This window comes from Moschus berezovskii, chromosome 7 (genome assembly GCF_049115385.1).
Source record: "Moschus berezovskii isolate FMDL1 chromosome 7, NW_MosBer_1.0, whole genome shotgun sequence".
Classification (NCBI taxonomy): Eukaryota; Metazoa; Chordata; class Mammalia; order Artiodactyla; family Moschidae; genus Moschus; species Moschus berezovskii.
In genome coordinates this window covers 83,366,001-83,387,858 of record NC_142466.1, presented here as the reverse complement: position 1 = coordinate 83,387,858, position 21,858 = coordinate 83,366,001, and the positions used below count along the sequence as shown (strand labels likewise).

General features: G+C 51.9%; 2 protein-coding genes and 1 non-coding gene across 3 annotated transcripts in view; 2 read left to right on the top strand and 1 right to left on the bottom strand.

Annotated features, from left to right (window-relative positions):
* The first annotated feature begins 591 nt into the window (after window positions 1-591).
* Window positions 592-664, top strand: TRNAR-CCU (transfer RNA arginine (anticodon CCU)). Its single transcript has one exon. It is a non-coding gene; the product is annotated as a tRNA-Arg (tRNA).
* Window positions 665-6,116: 5,452 nt separating this feature from the next.
* On the top strand, window positions 6,117-8,189 carry ENHO (energy homeostasis associated). The gene is made up of 2 exons (XM_055427917.2): window positions 6,117-6,498; window positions 7,413-8,189. Exon 2 carries the CDS (start codon window positions 7,543-7,545, stop codon window positions 7,771-7,773), a length of 231 nt encoding a protein of 76 aa, XP_055283892.1. The 5' UTR covers window positions 6,117-6,498; window positions 7,413-7,542; the 3' UTR covers window positions 7,774-8,189.
* Window positions 8,190-8,244: 55 nt separating this feature from the next.
* DNAI1 (dynein axonemal intermediate chain 1) overlaps window positions 8,245-21,858 on the bottom strand; it is a 70,710-nt gene continuing 57,096 nt past the window's right edge. The window contains exons 14-20 of the mRNA XM_055427916.2: window positions 18,625-18,714; window positions 18,407-18,494; window positions 17,777-17,856; window positions 15,732-15,880; window positions 15,527-15,626; window positions 11,783-11,968; window positions 8,245-8,568 (exon numbers count right to left, since the gene is read on the bottom strand). Of these exons, the coding sequence (XP_055283891.1) occupies window positions 8,470-8,568; window positions 11,783-11,968; window positions 15,527-15,626; window positions 15,732-15,880; window positions 17,777-17,856; window positions 18,407-18,494; window positions 18,625-18,714 (792 nt within the window). The 3' untranslated portion in view covers window positions 8,245-8,469. The remainder of the gene's footprint in view (window positions 8,569-11,782; window positions 11,969-15,526; window positions 15,627-15,731; window positions 15,881-17,776; window positions 17,857-18,406; window positions 18,495-18,624; window positions 18,715-21,858) is intronic.

Here is a 21,858-nt window from a genome sequence, read left to right as displayed (position 1 = left end):
AAGAAAGGTTTCCAGCCTTGTCACTTCAGCCTGTGAGGTCCCAGGAAGCCAGAAACCACAGTCAGAGGGACTGAAAGTGCTCCCAGACATAGTGCTAAAAAGGAGAAACTGCTCCAAGAGCTAGCACAAACCTTGCATCTTCTTGGCAAACCTGAAGATTCAGAGAGCGTGGTTCTACAAAATTCTAGCATTGATTATGGAAGTGGAAGTCTTGTTGTATTCATGGATGTTTTCAACTTTTAAATAGTGTTTCTATCTGGGCAAAATTCTCATTTAAAAACCCAACCTCCTCAATACAGAAGTCAGAACTAAAATTCCAGGCACCCCTTGCATTTTGTCTACAGGCATGCTACTTCCCCCACGTGAATCTTTGATTGGAAGTGAGCAATCTGAGTGAGGTAAATATCACTAAAGTTCAGCGGTATTTCTGGTTCTCCTCTCCTTCTAAGCACCAGGAGGACTGTGCTTGTGGTCATGAGACTTGCTTTGATCAATGCAGTGTGAGCAGAAGCCAGTATATGCTTTCCAACCTCACTCTTTTCTGCCATAGCCAACTCTGAAGGTTCATATCAAGAAGGTAGCATCAGGACTTCTCTGGTGGTCCGGTGGCTTAGACTCTGTACTCCTAATGCAGAGGGCCCAGGTTCAATCCCTGGTCAGAGAACTTGATCCCACATGCTGCAATGAAGAGGTCACATGCCACTACTAAAAGACCCTGGGTGCCTCAACTAAGATCCAGTGCAACCAAATAAATACTTTAAAAAATTATTTAAAAAAGAAGAAGATGGCATCATAAGCTGGTGGAGCTTTCAGTAGCTTAGATCCCTCAGTAACTACAGTGAGAAGACTCTTCCTCTCCCTTTCACCCATACTGGAACCGTAGCTGAACAAGAAATACATCTTTGCTATTTTAAGCCAGTTTAAGATCTGGGGGTTGTTTATAACTACTGTGTTATCTAGTGAATTCTGACCGATAAAGAAAGGAGGCAGGTTGGACACAGGACTTCAATTTCCTATAGTATAAGTGTCTAGCTTTGGGGAGTGGTAGTGGAAACAGCAGTGGCTTCCTAGTGGTTACAATACTGAGTTCTTGATTCACGTTGACGTACGGCAGAAACCATCACAATATTGTAATTATCCTCTAATTAAAAAAAAAATACTGAGTTCTTACCACTGAAGTGCCATAGGGCTTAGTATTTGGAGCGGTAATGACTGCCATTTCCTCATAAGGTTGTAGGTGTGGTTTGGGTGTCGTTCCTAGAAACATTCTCAGGTTCATTCCCCTAACCCTCCTAACAATGCTGAGCTACATAATATCTTTTAACAAACCCCTTTTATGCATCAGCTATTCAGAGTGGATTCCATTATTTGTGATAAAGAACTCTGACTGATAAAATTGCTATATTTAGTAAATCGCATGTTCCATCAATTATAAGAGGCAAGTTATTTGAATTACTAAATGAATAATATGAATCACTAAAAACTAGAGGCTTGAAATAAAAAAGTAGAGGCTGTTACATGCCATTAATGGTAAGATATATTCTGATTTTAGAGTTGTTTAAATTAGAAAAAAATGGGCCTCAAGATCAATGAAATATGATATTAGCCAATGGAATTCTCCCCACCCCCACCCCAGATGAAATTGACAGATGCCTGATTTTAAAAGAATAATTGTAAAAGAATAGTATCATCTGGGAGGAAAAATAAAACCATACCTAATCCTTATAAATGCAGAGATGTGTGATTGCTCAATTCCAGAAAAACCCCTAAGACACCACCAGAAAGTGTAGTGCTAATCAGTTCAGTGTCCCATAGAGAAACCCTCCCACAATGGTGCTCTCAGAGCACTGGATTTTTGTGGGCAAATCCTAGGGCAGCCAGATTGGCTGATGGAAGAACTCTGTAGTCAAAGAAATGAGTCAACCAATAGCTGCCAAGAGATTTTCTAGTCCCATCATTTTCACTGTTACTCATGGCCAAAATACATTCTATTATGGCCACTATATAATTAGTGGCCACTATACAATGCTTTCTTTCTACCTCATTTCACTCTCTATTTCTTCCATCTCTAAATATCAAGAGGCTTTTTTGTGGTCGGGTGTGGAGGAGTGGTTTAAAGGATACGAAGAATATTGGTCCTGTGATTTAACCTCCAGAAGCAGCAGCTGGATGTGTCATTGAGCTGTCCTCCACTGAAAAGAAAGTTAATTTATTGGCATATATACAGTGGGATAGTTGGATTATATAGGTGAGGGCATTTTTTGAATCATACATATAGGAAACAATGTGTTTGTGTTGTGCAAACAATGAACTATAGTGAACAAATGCCATTCTGCTTTTTCAGAATCTCTCTTCTTCTGTTCTACTCATCCCAAAGTCCATGCAGTTATGACAGTAGCGTCATGTTAGCAATCTGATCCTCATCCATTCCTTGGCCCCAGTTAATTGGTCCAAGCCTCTAACTAAGCTGAGCCAATCAAAGTGCTTCCTGAGTAACATGCAAACTGCAGCCAAGAAAACGAAGCCAGTGTCTTTTTGGATGCCTCAATTTAAAGTTTTGGGGTTGTCTGAAGTTTTGTTTTTCAGCACATGGACCAGAAGAGCATTGGAAGCCAGTCTTGTGGTGGGGATGACAATGCTGAGGCAAGGCAGAGGACGGAAATGAAGGAGACAGGCAGAAAATAAGAGAGATGAAAAGTGGAGAGAGAAGCTAATGGCTTTTGTACCTATTAGTTTCAGTTGTTCTGGAGGCATCCTTGTTTTTAGGTTTCAGATATCTGATTATAAATGTATCTTTTTGTTTAAACCAGTTCCTATTTTTCCTGGATGAGTTCTTTCACTCTCCTGGTTTGACTACTGCTTTTTTGCTAAAACTCACAAAATATTATCTTCTACCTGGACCTCTCTCCTGCACCTCAGACCTGTTTATCCAACCATCTAGTGAACATCTCAACTTGGATGTCCCGTTGGTACCTGAAATTCAACATACCCAAAACAGAACTCATCACCTCCCCACCTCAAACCCCTGCTGAAACTTACTCCTTTTCCTGTGTTCTCTATCTTAGCAAATAGCATCACGGTACCACTATCACCGGGCTTCCCTGGCAGCTCAGCAATAAAGCATATGTCTGTAATGCAGGAAACCCGGGTTCCATCCCAGGGTGGGGAAGATCCCCTGGAGGAGAGCATGGCAACCCACTCCAGTACTATTGCCTGGAGAATCCCATGGACTGAGGAGCCTGGTGGACTTCAGTCCATAGGTCGAAAAGACTCAGACACAACTGAAGCATCTGAACACGCACACATGCATCCCTATCACCAGCCTGGGGGTTATCCCAGACTTTTCCTCCCTCTTATTCTCCATATTCTATAGGTCTAGGGCTCTAAGTCCTGACAATTGTAACTTAGAGAATTGTATTCTCAACGCTTTCTTGATCTCTCCATTCCTATTTCCCTATGTCAGTTCAATCCCTCACCTACACTCTCAAATGCCTTCAATCCCTCCTTCTACCCAGCAGCCCAAATCATCCTTCTAATTTCTGAATATGATCACATTTACTCCTCTGTTCAAAATTTCTTCAGTGGCTCCCCACTGTCTTCTGGATAAAATCTAAACTCCTGCAGCTGGGTCACAATTTCACTCATATTACACTCAGATGTGCAATATTATTAGTCTTCTCTCTTTCCTAGAACTGATTTGATCTTGTTCACAGTGCCCCCACCCTGCTGGGTAACGGGAGCAGGGGAAACTAAAATTAATCCACTCTGGTAAATTCAGCCGGGTCTGGAAATTTATTTTAGACAGGTCTAAGTAACTCAGTAGGTTTGGATGACTCAGCCTTTCAGGTTGTTTTACCCTTCCTTGTCTCATTTTCAAGACAGCACTTGGATTTATAGAGATGTCATTGAAGGAAAGGGGTCCCTTACCCATGTGGTCCCTGGGGTTGTGTCACTTGGCATTTGCTGAGATGTGGCATTTGCTGAGATGTGTCTGGTATAAACACCATCCTCAGAGATAGCTATTACAGATGAGGAAGCTGAGGCTAAACTATTTTACACATGAGGAAGCCAAGGCTAAAAGAGGTTGAGTAACTTGCCCAAAGTCACAAAGTTAGTTAAGTGGCAGAACCAGAAATCAACACCACCCTGATTCTGGTTGGCACTTGGATTTGCATTTAGAAGTCCAGAGATAAGTTAACATTGGATTTGGGAGCACTGAGAAGACTTCACGGTATAGCTTCAGAGCTGTGCTTACCCATGGGAGAATATGTCTAGTGGAATGAGAAAAGGGTCCATTCAGAACACTGAGGAATCACTGGCATATGAAGTCGCGTAGGAAGCCCTACCTGATGGCTTCTGCTCAAGCAGACCTTTCTCTTAGGAGAGCTTCTAGATGGAGGAGTCAGGAGCTTCTGGGATGGATAGTCGTGCCTGATTCTATTCCAGCCGGGGCTAAGCCATCCTTCAAAATACCCCATTCCCTTCTGTCCTGCTGCTGCTGCTAAGTCACTTTAGTCGTGTCCGACTCTGTGCAACCCCACAGACGGCAGCCCACCAGGCTCCGCCGTCCCTGGGATTCTCCAGGCAAGAACACTGGAGTGGGTTGCCATTTCCTTCTCCAATGCATGAAAGTGAAAAGTGAAAGTGAAGTTGCTCAGTTCAGTTCAGTCGCTCAGTCGTGTCCGACTCTTTGCGACCCCATGAATCACAGCACTCCAGGCCTCCCTGTCTATCACCAACTCCCGGAGTTCACTCAAACTCATGTCCATCGAGTCGGTGATGCCATCCAGCCATCTCATTCTCTGTCGTCCCCTTCTCCTCCTGCCCCCAATCCTTCCCAGCATCAGAGTCTTTTCCAGTGATTCAGCTCGTTGCATGAGGTGGCCAAAGTATTGGAGTTTCAGCTTTAGCATCAGTCTTTCCAATGAATACCCAGGATTGATCTCCTTTAGAATGGACTGGTTGGATCTCCTTGCAGTCCAAGGGACTCTCGAGAGTCTTCTCCAGCACCACAATTCAAAAGCATCAATTCTTCGCAGGTCAGCTCTCTTCACAGTCCAACTCTCACATCCATACACGACCATTGGAAAAACTATAGCCTTGACTAGACGGACCGTTGTTGGCAAAGTAATGTCTCTGCTTTTTAATATACTATCTAGGTTGGTCATAACTTTCCTTCCAAGGAGTAAGCGTCTTTTAATTTCATGGCTGCAATCAGCATCCGCGGTGATTTTGAAGCCCCAAAAAATAAAGTCTAACACTATTTCCACTGTTACCCCATCTATTTCCCATGAAGTGATGGGACAAGATGCCATGACTTCTGAGTGAGGTCGCTCAGTCGTGTCCAACTCTTAGTGACCCCATGGACTGCAGCCTACCAGGCTCCTCTGCCCATGGGATTTCCCAGGCAAGCGTACTGGAGTGGGTTGTCATTGCCTTCTCCCCCTCTCTGTCCTAGGCTCCCCCATAGAAGGTCAGAGTACGAAGCCCTGACCGATACTGGGTGGGAACTCAACATGTGTCAAAACAACTTATGTTGTCAGAGCTGCTCACACCTCCTGAGGCCAGGGAATGTGGAACCAACCACAAACCCTCTGAAGTGGGGATGCAGGGTTCACATTCAGGTGAGCGTGGACGTGCGGGGATATAGGCGACTTGAACACCAGGAGGTTCGGTCTCCTCCCGGGTGTGGTATCCCTGTGCCTTCCTGCAGATGAAGGGGACAGAGACCTCTCGCAGATATGAAGGGGTGGTCCCCTCAAGTAGAGGGATACAGAGGTTTTGGCCTTTCTCAGCTTTTGGGTGTGCAGATCTTCCTGGTGAGGTAGGTGCAAGAAATCCCCGCAGGTAGGCGGGTCCCGCTCCTGTCCACTTCCCCGGGGGAGGGATCCAGACTGAATAGCCCCTTCAGCCCTCTTCCCACCCCCGCCCCCGGCCGCACAAGGGGTGGGCCAGTCTTCTCCCCAGGGCACAACCAATGGCAAGGGAGCCTGGCCACGGGCAACCAATTAAATAGCGGCAGCGGCGAGAGATGGCTCCTCCTCCGGCAAGCCGCCGGCCGCAGCCTCTCAGGAGGCGGGGCTCCTTCGCTGTTTTTGCGGCCGGCGGAGCCTGGCCGAGCCTAGCCGAGAGACCAGTCGAGCCCCGCCGAACGTAGCCGAACGCAGCCGAGCCTAGCCGAACCGCGCGCCCAGACCGCCGCCGCCGCCCGAGCGCCGCCGTGCGAGCAGGCGAGCGGCCGCGGCCGCGGAGGAGGCGCCGCCCCAGGGGGAGGAGGTGGCCGCTCGCCGCAGACCGCCCGCGGCAGAGGCCGCCCCGGTCGCGCCGCGGCGGGAGCGGCCGGCGGAGGCTGCGCTGCCGAGGGGGAGGGCCGGGGGAGGGGACGTCACCCCTGCCCGCCTCCCGCTGCCCCCCGCCCGCAGGCTCCGGAGCATCATTCGGCGCCCAGCATCCCGCTACCCCGGATCCTCCCGCGGGCGCGCACCGGGCTTAACTCAGGTACGAGGGGCCCACCCACCACGGGCATGGGGGTTGAGAACCAGAGACGGAGATACAGAGGCTAAGACTCGGAGACACGGCCGGGGAGAAAGAGAGTCAGACACAAAGACAGACACGCGAGAGACGCACAGAACTACAGGGACCTTACAGAGAGGGGAGTGAGACACGTCCACGGGGACAGATGGACACACAGCAGGGAAGAGAGACGAGAGACACAAGAGACCTAGGCATGCAGAGACGGATCCAGAGATACACAGAGAAATAGACGAGGAGAGAAAGGAGACACAAGAGAGACACTCAGGACTCAGAGATGGGGACACATAAGAGAGACAGAAAGAGAGCTACAGATGGGTGCACACCGGAGGTGGGTATACAGAGGCCGAGGTGCACATCTAGGCAAGAACCAAGGACAGAGTAACAGCCAGACACGGAGACACACGCACCTGACCTGGTGAGACAGTCTCTCTGAGAGGCGCACCCAGATACACAGTTTTGGATACAGAGACGCCTGCCAGGCCTCCACAAAGTTCCCTCTGTGTGAGCTGGCGCCTCTGGAGGTCTCCTGGGCTGGTTGGCTGAAGTCCTGAGAGCAGGGAGGTGCCCGGGCCATACCAAAGCTGGTCACAGTGCCCATCCTTCAAGGCCTTGGGCTTCCTCAATCCCACCCACTCTTACAGTTCTTCTGAGGGCTGGACATTCAGTGGGCAGGTCCAGGCCATGCCCACTCTGGCATCCCCACTGGGGTCACACCCCCATCCAGGTGCCCAGAGCCAGGTCCTGGCTCTGTGGGGTGTTTAGACCTGTTGGGAGGCCGGAGGTATGGGAGGGGGCTCTCTTCTCCACCCTCTCCTCCTCGGCCTCACCCTCCCCTTTCCTCCTCACCATGCTTTGCCTCTGCTTTGTACCCCCCACAGGCTCAGACATCTCCACTGCCCAGGGATCACTGAGTGTGTGGAAGGTCGGCTGTCCCAGCGCCCCGCTTCGGCATGGGTCCTGCCATTGAGGCAGCTTCTCAGCCTGTGCTCGTCTGAGGGTGCGCCCGTCATGGGGGCAGCCCTCTCCCAGGGGGCCCTCATCGCCATCATCTGCAACGGCCTCGTCGGCTTCTTGCTGCTGCTGCTCTGGGTCATTCTCTGCTGGGCCTGCCGCTCGCGCTCTGCCAACATCGACTCCCTCTCCGAATCCAGTCCTAACTCCAGCCCTGGCCCCTGTCCTGAGAAGGCGCCCCCGCCCCAGAAGCCCAGCCATGAAGGCAGCTACCTGCTGCAGCCCTGAAGGCCCCTGGCCTAGCCCGGAGTCTGGGACTTAAGTCCACCCCACCTGGCACCTGGAATCAGGATCCCAGGGTCCAGCCGGCCTGGGGTCCAGAACTCAGAGTCCAGCCTGTGTGGAACTGGACCTAGCCTCCCAGTGTCTGGTCGGCCTGGCTCCAAGAGGGGCCCTGCTGGCCCTAGGTAGACAGGCCTGGGGCAGGGGTTCATGAGTTGGTGCTAGGGCCAGGGCCATCTGGACTCTGCTCCATCCCAGCGGTCGGGGGTGGGGTCCACCCTCCCCCTAGACCAAGCGCCTCTCGGCCTTCAAGGTTGGGGAAGCAAACTAGAATCCATGGCAATAATGGGAGGGTGTCCAGGTTGGGCCCCTCCTCTGGTCCTCCTACTGTTTGCTGGATAATAAATGGATCTAAGGCTCTACTCAGATTCTCTCCTCTTCCTGGGGGCCCTGCTGTGGCAAAATTAAAGATGTGGGTGGACTTTCAGACACAGGTTTATTTGTGCAAAGTAGGAGAGGGTAACAGGGGTTGAGGATCAAGTCCTGGAGTGAGGTGATGGGACCAGGGCCGGAGCAGGGCGCTGGGACCTGATCAGGGGTAGTGTCAGACACATACTGGGTACTAAAGCTGGGCTGGGGTACCAGGGTCAGGGGCTACAAGTACTAGGTTCAAGACATGGGCCAGGTTCAGAGGCCAGGCCCTCAGGTCTTGGTTTTCACTTCCCTCACCAGGTTCAGCAGTTTGTCCAATTTTGCGATCTCCACAGCTGGCCCCTTCTGTACTTCCTGGCCCTTCTTCTCCTGGGGAGAAGAGAAGTACACACCAGGGAGGACTGGTGAGGGAGGGGCCATCTCTTGCTGCCTCCCAGCATCACCTCCTCAGCCCAGCTTACCCCAGCACTGCCGCACCCTCTCCTGCCCAGGTAGCTTCTGGACTCCTGCCTCCCTGTCCTGCCTGGTTAGCTTCTAGACCTCTGCCTCCCCCAACCTCTGCAGGATCCTTCCCCATCTCAGGTTCAATGACCAGGGCCCAGCTAAGGCCTGGAAGAAACTCTTGTTTCTGAACCTTAGATGGACATAGAATCCTGATGGTGGGGGCAGAGGGTGGGGGTGGGGCAAGCCAGGAAGAACTGTAGTCCCAGACCTCTACTGGTCGGGACCACCCTTCCTACAGGAAGGTCTCTGGCTGAGTCCTAACTAGGAGCTAAGAGGTGTGTGTTTGTGGAGGGAAAGTGTGGACAAAGCCACAGGTGCCCTCACCTAGTACTCTTACCCGGTACTTCCAGCTCAGGCATTGAGTGGGGTACCACTTGGGGCCAGGCCTGCTGTGTCAGTTATCCCCAGGTGGGGGAGGGTGTCAGGAGGGCAGATGGCATGTCCCATGTGGTTCCAGATGTCCTCAGCTGGGACTGTCCCCGAGAACAGCGGGTCTTGAATTAATGACCCCACCCCCCACCCCTGGCCACAGGGTTTCGCATGTGGCGCAGTGGTAAACAATCTGCCTGACAATGTAGGAGACCCAAGAGACATGGGTTCGACCCCTGGGTTGGGAAGATCCACAGGAGTAGGAAATGGCAACTCACTGCCTGGGAAATCCCATGGACAGAGGAGCCTGGCACGCTAGTCCATGGGGTCACAAAAGAGACACGACTGAGTGAGCGTGTGTGCACGCATGTGCACACACATACGCACACACACGCCTACAGGGCACTCTAATCCTTTCGCTGGTAAGCTGGACCCTGAGAAAAAGTGTTGGGCCACTGGGTGTGTGTGACTCCCAGGCCTGAGAGCTCCTTGGCAGACCAGCACCAGTGGCATCCTCCCTTCTGTCCAGGAAGTGGGGTGCGGGCTGGGCTGAGGGAGCTGCCATTTCTCACCTTCCCTCTGTACCCGAGCCCCCTGCCCTCTCAGCCACCTGTGCCCAGGGCTCACTGGCACCTGCCCCAGCCTTGCCTGCTGGGGACCCAGCCTGAATCTGGCCATGGCTGTGAGGTGGGGGGAGAGGCGGGGCCTGCAGGCCCTTTTCTGGCCCTTCTTGGCTACCGACACCCGGTGGAGCTCAGATTTCCTCCTGGCGTGACTCCTGCACCTGTTCCCAAATCTGTCTCCCCCTCCCCTCGTGGCTCAGTGCCTTGGCCCCTGCCCGCTCACCCCGACATTCAGGAGGCAGAGGGCAAAGATGTCTCCCTCTCCCTTCCCTCTCTCTCCCAGATTAACCTCACGTCCTCTTCTCACCCTCCCTCATCTCCTGGGAGTCAGGAAGCCTGGCTTTTAGTTGTTAACTCCCTATATGACTGGGCAAGTTCCTTGCCTTTCCGAGCTACAGTTGCCATCTAGACAGTAGCTGGGGAAAGTAGGCCTTGACCTTTGGTGGGCTCTGATACCAGTCACGGGACACTCCCTGGGCTGGGCAGTCAGGCCCGTGTGGCCCACCCTCTTGGGGAGATCAGGGAGACTGCAGCCTGCAGAGGGGGGCAGGAGGGATGCCCACAGGACTTCCTCTGGCCGAGTCACTTGGCTGCTGATAAAGTCAGGTGGCAGTTTCACAGGAACTGCCAGTCCATGCGAGAACTAGCTCCCAGCTGTCACCTGCTCAGGTTCTCTGACTCCCAGGTACCCATGCCCTCAGGTCCTCAGAGATATTGATGCTGACCCTTGCTCTGAGGAGTTGAGACTGTGGGAGATCCTTGCCTCCCTGGGTCAGAGTGGGCAAGGCAGGCCTCCCGCCACATCTACTGCCTTCAATGTGTGATGGCTGTCCTCCAGCCCCGAGGGGTCACCACCATCCCTCCCACGGGGCTATCCAACTCTACCAGTTTAAGCCTGGGTCTTGCTCCTCACTAAATCAAGAGCAGATTTTATCTGTTCCACAAATTGTACTGCCTCTGGCTCCTGGAGGCCAACTAGCAGGGCTTAGCAGAGTTTCAGACCACGCCCAACCCCCACCCCCCACCCCACCCCACTCCCAGCCCACCACAGCCTCTGGGCCACAGCTGCAGGCACTCAGCAGCCTTCTGAGTATTTATAGCTAAGTCCACCCCCTCCCCCAGCTGGCTACAATTACAGGCCCAGCCAAAATCCCAGCCCTTGCCTCCCTGGCCATGGTGGGGAATAGGCCAGGCTGGCATGAAAGGGTTAGTGCAGTGTTGCTGCCTTGGTAGTGGCACATGGGGGCAGGTGTCAGGAGTTGAAAGAGGCCCCTGCTGTTTCCTCAAACTGCAAGTAAAGGCATCAAATGGCAACCCAGGGGGTACAGTCATCGGGGCAACGTGGCTCAGCCCCAGCTCAGCTCTGACCTTGGTCCAGAACCTAGCAGGGAGCAAATTCTCTCCTAGCACCCAAATGGACAGGACTGGGATCTAGGGTTTTGGATTTTTAAGTTGGACCCTTGGGCTCTGGATTCTAAAGTCTGGGTTCTTAAGTCTGAATCGGGACTCTGAGATCTAGACTTTGAGGTCATGGCTCTGGACTCTGTGGCCTGTATTCAGAGCCCTTGGGCTCTGGTCAGGATCTCTGGATCATTCTAGATCCCAGAAAGGAACCAGAGCTCAAAAGGAGGACTGCCTAGCTACTGACCTAGTTACCCTCCTCACGGCTCATTTCCTGCTTCCCGTGTGGACCCACAGCTCCCAGTTCAGGGACCATTGGAGTTTAAGCTGTGTGCAAGCCCAGCGAATGACTGGAAACAGAGCCTTGAGCCCCTGCCTGGATAACACCAAGCAAGCCAATGATACCCATGTACTTCCCCCAGACTTTGGACTCTAGTCACCTGCTTAGCTGTTGTCTCCACCTGGGGCTCAGATTCAGCGTGTCAGAACCCATCTGTCCCCCTACAAACCTACTTCTATGCTTCTCACTTGGACAACGACATCACCCTTACCCTGGGCCTCCAAAGCCAGAAACCTGGGGCTATTCCCATGGCTCCTCCCCTTTCTGTCACCAACCAACCCCTCCCCAACATCCCACCATCCTGGCAACTTTCTTTTGTGGCAGCCCAAATTCCCCAAGACTGTACCTTCGGCATCTTGCGTAAGTTGGGTGAGAGCTTGAGGCAGGTGACGTGCCCTCGGTCATCGCCCACAATGATGATGGGGTGGATGGGGTTGAACTGCACGTGGGTGAGCTTGTTCTTCTTTTTGGCCACCACGGGCTGGTTGCAGATGGCCTCATACTTGTTGATGGACAAGTCAAACACGTGGGTCTGTGAAGAGGTAGGTGTCAGCACAATCAGGGAAATGGGGTCCCTGTCCCCACTTCCCCCAACCAGAGGAACTGCGCCTGCACTTTCTGGGGAAACACAACAGAAGCCTATCACACTGCAGCTGGAGGCAGTAGGAGAGGCAATTTGTGTCTCTGTTTTTCCTGTGATTGAGGGAATGACAATAAAATGTTTAGGAGAAAATTTAAGTCTCTACAGAATTAACAGTAACGGCAGCTGCCATTTATGGAGCACTTACACCTTCCCTGGTGGCTCAGATGGTAAAGAATCTGCCTGCAGTGCAGGAGACCCAGGTTCAATCCCTGGGTTGGAAAGATCCCCTGGAGAAGGGAATGGCAACCCACTCCAGTATTCTTGCCTGCAGAATTCCATGGTGGTCTATAGTCCATGGCGTTGCAAAATGTCGGACACAACTGAGAAACTTCTACAGTATGATATACTAGACTCTGGGCAAGCATGTTACCTGGTTGCATCATCTAATTACAGTAGCCACAGCCACTCTATCAGGTAGGTTCTCTTATTTTCCACATTTTATAAATGAGGAGATGGAGGCTCTTAAGCCTAACTTGCCAGTAAGTGGTAGAGCCAGGGTTTCTACCAAATGAATATATGTCAGATGCTTGGACAGTGCTTGTCATATAGGTGCTGAACAAATGTTGGATCTTATTTTTAGGGCATTGTAGGTCCAAACCATTAGCAAGTTTTGCCTAGATGACTATGCAGCATCCTAACTGATCTTCCTGCTTCATCTCCTCCGCTTCTCTTATCCATCCTCTGTGTAGCAGCTAGACTTACCTTTTAAAAATCTGGAATCCTCCAATAGTCTCCCTGGGCATGCTACATAAAAATTCTGATTCTTTCTCTCAATTCTGCACCATTTGCCCTCATCTCAGGCTCTCAGCCCTTTGCCTACTAGATCCCGGCCACCCTAACTTCCTGTTCTTAAACCTTTCCAGGTTGTTCTCCCCTCAGGGCATTTGCACTAGCGGTTCCTTTGTCTGGAAGACCTCACTCATCTTCACCTGACCCTTTTGTGTGACCCAGCTCTCTACTTGAATGTCACCTCTTTAAAGATTTCCCTGACCACTTTATCTAAGAGACCACCCAATCCTTTCCTTTTGCATCACTCTATTTTTAAAGATATAACAGCTTTGAAAATGACAGTGTTAGTCACTCAGTCATGTCCGACTCTTTGCAACCCCATGGACTGTAGCCCGCCAGACTCTTCTGTCTGGGGGATTTTCCTGGCACAAATGGGTAGCCATCCCCCTCTCCAGGGGATCTTTCTGACCCAGGGATGGAACCCAGGTCTCCTGCATTGCAGGTGGATTCTTTACCATCTGAGCTATCAGGGAAGCCCCATAACTGCTTTGTGGAGATATAATTCATATACTATAAAATTTACCCATTTAAAGTATACAATTCCCATTTTTTAGTATATTCACAGTTATGTAACCATCACCACAACCAAGTATAGAACATTTTCATCACCCCAAAAAGAACCCTTATACCTATTACCAGTCATATCCACTTTCTCCCAACCCCTCTCTCCCTAGGTAACCACAAATCTACTTTATTTCTGTAAATTTGCCTATTCTAGACCTGCATAAATGGAATCAGAAAATGTTTGGTCTTTTGTGACTGGCTTCTTAATTTTTTTAAAGATTTTTTTGATGTGGACTATGTTTAAAGTTTTTATTGAAGATGTTAACAATATTCCTTCTGTTTTCTGTTTTGGTTTTTTGGCCAGGAGGCATGTGGGATCTCAGCTCCCCAAGCACAGGGATCAAACCTATACCTCCTGTATTGGAAGGCGAAGTCTTAAACACTGGACAGCCAGGGAAGTCTCTGAGACTGGCTTCTTAAACTAAGCATGCTTTCAGTGTTCATCCATGATATAGCATGTTATCAGCAGCACATTCCTTGTTAGTGCTGAGTAATGCTTCTTATGGTACTTATTGTTTACTCATTCATCAATTACAGACATTTGGGTTGTTTCCACTTTTTTGGCTATTATGAATAATGCTGCTGTGAACACTGGTGTACACACGTCATCCTCTTTTGATCTCTGCCTAGCATTTAACTCTATTGGGGGTTTTGTTGTTGTTTTCTATTTCTTTCCCTTCACTGGAACATAAGCTCTGTGAATCACCTGAATCACCAGGCCCTGGCCTGGAGTTAGGAGCCACAGTTGGCCCTTGGTTAGACATTTGTTCAGCAAATAAGTGACTGACTTAAGGGTGATGCCTTAATACACTCTCTTCTTTCCTGGCAGGTGCCTCTCAGCTCACATCAAAGTCCATAAGTAAATTATGTTGCATAAAAACTTTCCCACAAAAAAATTTCCCCACAAGCTGTTTTTGAGCTTTTACCAATTCTGATTGTTGCACACAGAGAAGGCAATGGCAACCCACTCCAGTATTCTTGCCTGGAGAATCCCAGGGACGGGGGAGCCTGGTCAGCTGCCATCTTTGGGGTCACACAGAGTCGGACACTACTGAAGTGACTTAGCAGCAGCAGCAGCAGCATTGTTGCACAGACCCCTCCCATCTCCCCACTCAGACTCAGCTTGCACACTCCCAGGGACGGGGACCTCACTACCTTTTAGATGCTATTTTAACCACAGATTGACTCTGGTTTATAAGTTTCTCTTTACATCAAGCTGGCACCTGCCACCCTGTAGCTCCCTCCCCATGGCCCTCAGAGAAGACAGCTCCTCCTCATGGGATCTTATCTCCCATCTTGCTCTCTCCTTCAAGGTGAACAGCTCCACTCTCTTCTCCAGGCCTCATGGGATGATAGACCCCTCTTTTCTTTATCTATTTTTGGCTGTGCTGGTCTTCTACCTGCACGCGGGTTTCCTCTAGTTGCAGCTGCTGCTGCTGCTAAGTCACTTCAGTGGTGTCCGACTCTGTGTGACCCCACAGACGGAAGCCCACCAGGCTCCCCCATCCCTGGGATTCTCCAGGCAAGAACACTGGAGTGGGTTGCCATTTCCTTCTCCAATGTGTGAAAAGTGAAAGTGAAGTCGCTCAGTTGAGTCCGACCCTTAGCGACCCCACGGACTGCAGCCTACCAGGCTCCTCCATCCATGGGATTTTCTAGGCAAGAGTACTGGAGTGGCTTGCCATTGCCTTCTCCGCTAGTTGCAGCAAGATGGGGCTATTCTCTAGTTGTGGTGTGTGGGCTTCTCATTGCAGTGGCTTCTCTTGTTGAGGCTCACAGGCTCTAGGCATGTGGGTTCAACAGTTGTGGCCCACGGACTTAGTTGCCTCATGGCATGTGGAATCTTCCAGGACCAGGGATCAAACCTGTATCCCCCACATTGGATTCTTAACCACTGGACCACCAGAGAAGTCCCTGAATGACCCCTCTTTTGACAGGGCCCCAAGTGGCCTGGCCCTTGAGGATGCACAGAGTCCTATGTTCCACCTTTCCCCAGCTACCCTGGGCCTGGGGTGAGCCCTCCAGGAGGGACAGCTGAGGTGGCCCATCCTGTCTTCAGTAGGGGGTCAGTAGGGTCAGGAAAGAGACACTTACCTTCCCGTTGGTGGTGACTGCTGCGAACACAGTGGACGAGTATGGTGCCCAGGCCACGTCGCCCACAGCTGAATTGAGGTCATAGATGAACATTGGGGTCCTGCAGTGGGGAAGGGCGGAAAGCTGAGAGAACAGAGGGCTCATAGTGCCAGAACCCTACCGGTCCCTGCCCAGGGTGCAGCCTGAGGAAGGGTGGACCCCTCACTTGATGGTGTGGTCCCATATCTTCACTGTCCAGTCGGAGCTGCAGGACATGAAGACCTTGGTATGGTAAGGGTTCCAGGACACGGCATCCACGGCCATGTTGTGGGCATCGTAGGTGTCAAGGAACTGGCTGGAGTAGGATTTGGAGCACTGGGGTGGGGGTGGGGAAGCATGAGTGAAAGCGGTCAGCCACCACTTCCGCAGGGGGCTCTGGAGGGTCAGACCCCGAGAGTCCTCTTCTGTCCCCTCCCTGCCTCACTGTCCCAGCTGAGCTGGGGCCAAGCTCTTGGCTGTTCTCACCCTCAAAGCAATCAGAAAGGAGGGGCTTAAGGGACTGGGGTTTGGGTGGGCAGGGGAGCCTTCCTGGAGGGTGAGAGAAGTCTACCCAGAGGATTCCAGGCCAGGCAGCCTTTCCTCCCTGAGGCTTCCCTGGTAGCTCAGCTGATAAAGAACCTGCCTGCAATGCAGGAAACCCTGGTTCAATTCCTGGGTCGGGAAGATCCCCTGGAGAAGAGATAGGCCAACCACTCCAGTATTTTGGGGCTTCCCTGGTATCTCACATGGTAAAGAATCCATCTGCAATGCAGGAAACTTGAGTGCCATCTCTGAGTTGGGAAGATCCCCTGGAGAAGGGCATGGCAACCCACTCCAGTATTCTTGCCTGGAGAATCCCATGGACAGAGAAGCCTGGAAGGACTACAGTCCAGGGGGTCACAAAGAGTCAGACACGACTGAATGACTCAACACAGCACAGCCCTGAGCCCAGGCAGAGCAGGTCTGGGGTTCTGGTGGAGGTATGGTCTAGTTTGTGTCCATGCCAAGGCCTGTGGACAGGCAGACGGAGCCCTGGATCCACCAGCAGTCCACAGACAGAATCCTTGCAGCGGTGGTAAACATCCCACCTTTCTCAGGTAGGGGCTTCCCTGGTGGCTCAGGTGGCCTGCAATGCGGGAGACCTGGGTTCAGTCCCTGGGTTGGGAAGATCTCCTGGAGAAAGGCATGGCAACCCACTCCAGTATTCTTATCTGGAGAATCCCATGGACAGAGGAGCCTGGCGGGCTACAATCCATGGGGTCAGTCGCAAAGAGTCAGACGTGACTGAGTGACTTAACACTTTCACTTTCATTTGCTCACAGAAAAGCAAGCGCAGAGCCAGGAACAAGTCCCAGTCTCATGATTTCTCATTTGGTTTCCTGCCCTGGCCACTGTGCCCTTCACTTCCTCCCTCCAGGAGGCTGAGTGACTGACTGGTCTCTTCCTGTCTCCCGCAGCCACACGGAGGGGTGGAGAAGGGGGGTGGGGACATCTTTTGCATTCAGATCGGCTCTGCCTGGGCCTCAGGGGCTCCCGGGAGGCTGCCTGTAATTAACATTCTGAGTTTCTGAGCCTAAGAAAAGCTTGCAGCAGAGCTATTTCTGGATGGATGAAGGTTCAGAAGGATGTTCACCTACTAACACTGAGACCTGGCAGAAGCGGGCCACAAAGTTCCATCCCGCCACCAGCTGGGATGAACCCGGTGGTCAGAGATAGGTTTTCTTGTTACCCAACCTTCAAAGCTCAGCTCAAGTTCAGATCTCCTCTAGGAAGTCTTTTCAGGATGTTCCAAGCCCCGCCCACTTCCCCCGCAACCCCCATGCCCAGCTCTACCTCCTTCACTCCCAGGCAGGGAGCAGGAAGTGAGGGAAAGATGCTGGGCTGGGCTAAAGTCACCCTTTAGATTCTTCATCTCCTTTCCTGCAGTCAATCCTTCTTCCTGACACCCAAGCAGGTCAAGAAGTGCATTCTGGGAGGGGACATATGTATGTATACCTATGGCTGATTCATGTTGATGTTTGGCAGAAACCAACACAATACTGTAAAGCAATTATCCTTCAATTAAAAATAAACACATTTTTTTAAAAAAGAAAGCAATGCATTCTCTTTCCCTACAAAGCCTTCTAGTACTGATGAGCCCCAAGATCCATCCGAATATGGTCTGTTGAGAATGACAAGCTCCCAGGTCTAGTGGCCCTGTAAGAAGCTGGCATTGGCACAGCACTGCCTCACCTTGTAGATTTTTCCCTCCTCTGTGCCCACCAGAAACAGGTAGTCGATCTCTCTGTGGAAGTCAAAGGCAGTGCCGCAGCCTTCGGGAGAAGAGGGAACCGCTTTAGGCCAGTTCTAGAAGGGAGGGAGGCCCCCAGCATCCACCTCTACCCAGTAGACCCTCCCCAGGACAGCCTGAGTCTGGGTACTATGAGGGCTGAAGCCAGCCGGGCAAACAGAAACTGGGTCCCTGGGCTGCTGCTAGAGCCCGGCAGTTGGGACACTGCAAACGGGCCAGGGCTTCTGCAGACAGGAATGGGGCCTGGATAAACAAGGTGGGGATTGAGTTAAACAGGGTCGGGGTCAGGGTAAACAGGGACAGGGTCTGCAAACAGGGATACGGTCTGTGCAAACAGGGATACCGTCTGCATAAACAGGGGAGGAATTGAGTAAACAGGGATGGGAATCTGGGCAAACAGGGGCCTGATCTGCATAAACAGGGAGGGTCTGCAGACTTCTCAGGACCAGGCTTTCTCCTTACCCCCTCCTACCCGGCAGGAGGGGAAGTGGGGTGTGCAGAAAGAGGGAGGACCAGACCTTCTGGGCCCGGGTGATGTGGCCGGGCCAGAGATGAGGTACAGGGGCTCTTACCCACTGTGTGTATTTGCAGGCCCTCAAGACCTTCCGTGGTGCTGCCCTCCACCTTCAGCTTGATGACGTCAGTGTGAACCAGCTCACTCTGCGGTCACACAGGGAGGGGGAGGCACACCGGTGGGGCTGGACCGGCAGGGTTGAAGTCCCCCTGCCATTTGGCTCCCACCACTCCCCATCTTCACCCCTGCATGACCCTTCCTGGGAAACTCACGCACCTTCACGAGTGTCCAAGACACGACCCTGCCGTCAGATGACACAGAGAAGAAGTTGAGGTTGTGGTCCATGTCATCTTTCTGCCACTTGACCTGCAACATCCCACGCTGTGAGCTCTGGGGCCCTGCGAGGGTGTCGGGTTAGGGCTGCGAGCTGAGCAGGGCTCACTCAAGGACCCTTCTGAGGCCCTGAAGCCAGTTCTGGGAGCCCATTTCCTAGGGCCCCATGATGGGCCTGCCCTCCCTCCTCACTCACCGCCCCCCCCATCCCAAGCACCCTGAAGCAATGTGCCAGTGGGGCACTACCCCAGTCCCCGGGCTCAGCAGGGGAGGTACCTGGTTCCTCTCTGTGTTGGCTGCTAGGAGCCCTGTTTTTTGTTTGTTTGTTTAGAGAAACTTGTTATTAAATTTTATTTTCTTTAAATACGTACCTTTTTCTCACCCTCACCCACATGGGGGGAGGAACAGAAAACCCCCATTTGTGGGATTCCATGTATAAAACCTGAGATGGTGAGGATGAAGTATAAAAATACTGTTTACAAAGGGAAAGAAGGTGTCCACTGTGACCTTAACTTTCAAACACCCCCATCTGCAGGCCCCTTTTTACTCCTTTAGAAAAACTCCTGGGAATCCGTTCGGATGTAGAACAAGCCCTTCTTCTGGTGGGGTATGGGGGGTGGGGCGTATGTGGTGTGAGTTGATCAGTTGTGTCTGACTCTTTTCAACCCCATGGTCTGTAGCCCACCAGGCTCCTCTGACCATGCGGATTCTCCATGCAAGAATACTGGGGTGGGTTGCCATTCCCTTCTCCAGGGGATCTTCCCGATGCAGGGATGGAACCCAGGTCTCCTGCATTGCAGGCAGAATCTTTACTATCTGAGCCACTGGTGGAGGGGAGTAAGGGGATGGGATGGGGAAAGGGGCGGGGAGCTCCCAAACCCCAACACAGAATAGGAAGCTATTTTTGTAACAAGTTGTTAGAAAGCAGTGGCTCTGCGTTCGACCTCCTTAGGTCGAGAGCCCATCAACCAGCTTCCTCATTCTAAAACAGAAACCATAATAGCATGAGTTTGTTGTAAGGAATAAATGAAATAATGAATGTGAAGCTTTTAGGTCAGAACACTGCAGATATTAAGTGTTCAATAAGTAATAGCCATCATTCTAGGAATCAAGGTGCCAAGGTTCTTGGGGGGCTTTTTCCTGCTTGCTTCCCTCCCCATCCAGGCTTGGTTTTTCTCCAGGTAGTCTTTCTTCTGTTCCCACCTTCACTTCACCACTAGCTCATGCCTCTAAAATCTTGCTCCCAGCATCTCAGATGTGAGCTGCATTCTCCAACTGCAAATTGGGGTTAATAATCCTTCCCCACCCATCTTCTCCGGGCTGGAAGCAAACATATGGGAAAGTGTTTTGGAGACAGAGCTGTTGTCTTATGAAGATGACACGCTTGAGGCTCAAGTTTCTGTTGCCAGATGTGGAGGCCCAGCAGAGCTGTGTCCGGGAGGGCTGGGGCGGGGTTGGGTGCCCAGAGCTTTCCAGCCTCCAGGCCTCCTGTGCTGGGACCACCGTCTTTCCCGTCACAAGGAGAGGCCCAATAAGGGCAGATGGGAACCCAGGGGTTCTGTCTGTAACCACAGTTGTAACCTGGCTCTTGAGCACTGTATGTGGGGGGGCAGGGTGGAGGGGATTTCTTCTCCAGGGGACCCCCCCCCCCAGGCCTGGCTGTCAGAACTGCAGGAGGGCGGACCTCGTCCTGCCTGGGCCTGTCTGGGCAGGCTGCTCTTTTGTGCTTTCACCAAGAGGCCTAGAATACTGCACAGCCTGTGAGGCACAAGTCAGAGCAGTCCTGATGCCGAGACAGCTCCCTCTTCTGTGTAAAGGTCGTCCCTTTAAAGGGGGGAGCAGATGGGGGTGTCAAAGGCCAGATAATAAGAGGCACAGGGGAGCTGCAAAGGGAAGTGTTTAATGAGTGGCCGCTGGCGCGCATGGAAATTGTATTTCACACCCCACTTAGCAGCCTGATGCCCAGTCGGGGGTGATGCGTGTATTTGCAGTTGTGCGTGTATGTGTGTGTGTGTGTGTGCAAGTTGCACACATGCTCCTGGAGTGGGGGTGGGAGGGTAGGAATAAAGAGGGCATAGAGGGGGCAGGTGGAAGTGGGATTGAGAGAAGGAACGAATGCCCAGGAAGCAGGCGGTAGGGAGGAGACAGAGGCCTGCATCACTGATTCCTTCTCTTCTGCATTCTCTCACCAGGGCAGGCGCATTTGACCCCAGGGTCTGCTCATATCCTTCCTGCCTCCTACCCCAGTGTAGCAGAGGATACACACACACACACACACTCACACACACATATTCTGCAGAGCGCTGCTGGTTGGGGCTTCCCAGCTGGGCATGAACAAGGCTACGCTACCCAGATGGGAGGCAGCCTGTGCCGTGGGACTGGAACCCTGTCCTCTTTGGAGTCCCTGGCTCCAAAACTTTCCATGGCTCCCTGTTACCAACAGAACAAAGTCCTTCAGCCCCCAGCCTGGCTTTTGAGATGGAAAACAATCTCTCTGATTTCTCCCAAGACATAGTCCCTTGAAGAAGGACCTAAGACTTTGATGTCTCTGACACCTCCTTCACGAGCCCCGGCTCTTCTTCAAGCTCCCGGATATACAATCAACTGCCTGTAGGACGCCTCCTCTGGCTTCTTGTATTAACTTCTGGCCAGAATTCTGTGGCATCCTACAGGCTGTCCCAAACCAGAATTTCAGGTGCCATCACCAACTTTCCCTTCCCCCTTAGCCAGCCAGTCACTTCCTTCTCTTGATTTTACTCAACAGCTCTCAACCCTATTTCATTTTCATCTCTGCTGCCCCTGTTGCGGCTCAGTCTTAAGCGCTCTCATGCTGCAGCTGGAAGATATCTCCAGGACACTGCATGACTGTGCGATTTCTTTGCCCCAAAATCCTCTGACGGTTGGCCAGTGATTTTCAAATTATTCTGGGAGGAGCTCTTGGGAGCCTTGGGAAAGTAGCTCAGGGGACATGGGGAGTGATGACAGGGGACCCTCAAGCAATCAGGACCCTGATCTTATCAGAGCAGCCCCACTCTCATCTTTCTAATACATTGAGCTTCTGTACTTCAAACACCAGGCTTCCCAGGTGGCACTAGTGGTAAAGAACTCGCCTGCCAGTGCAGGAGACGTATGGGACGTGGGTTTGATCCCTGGGTCGGGGAGATCCTCTGGAGGGGG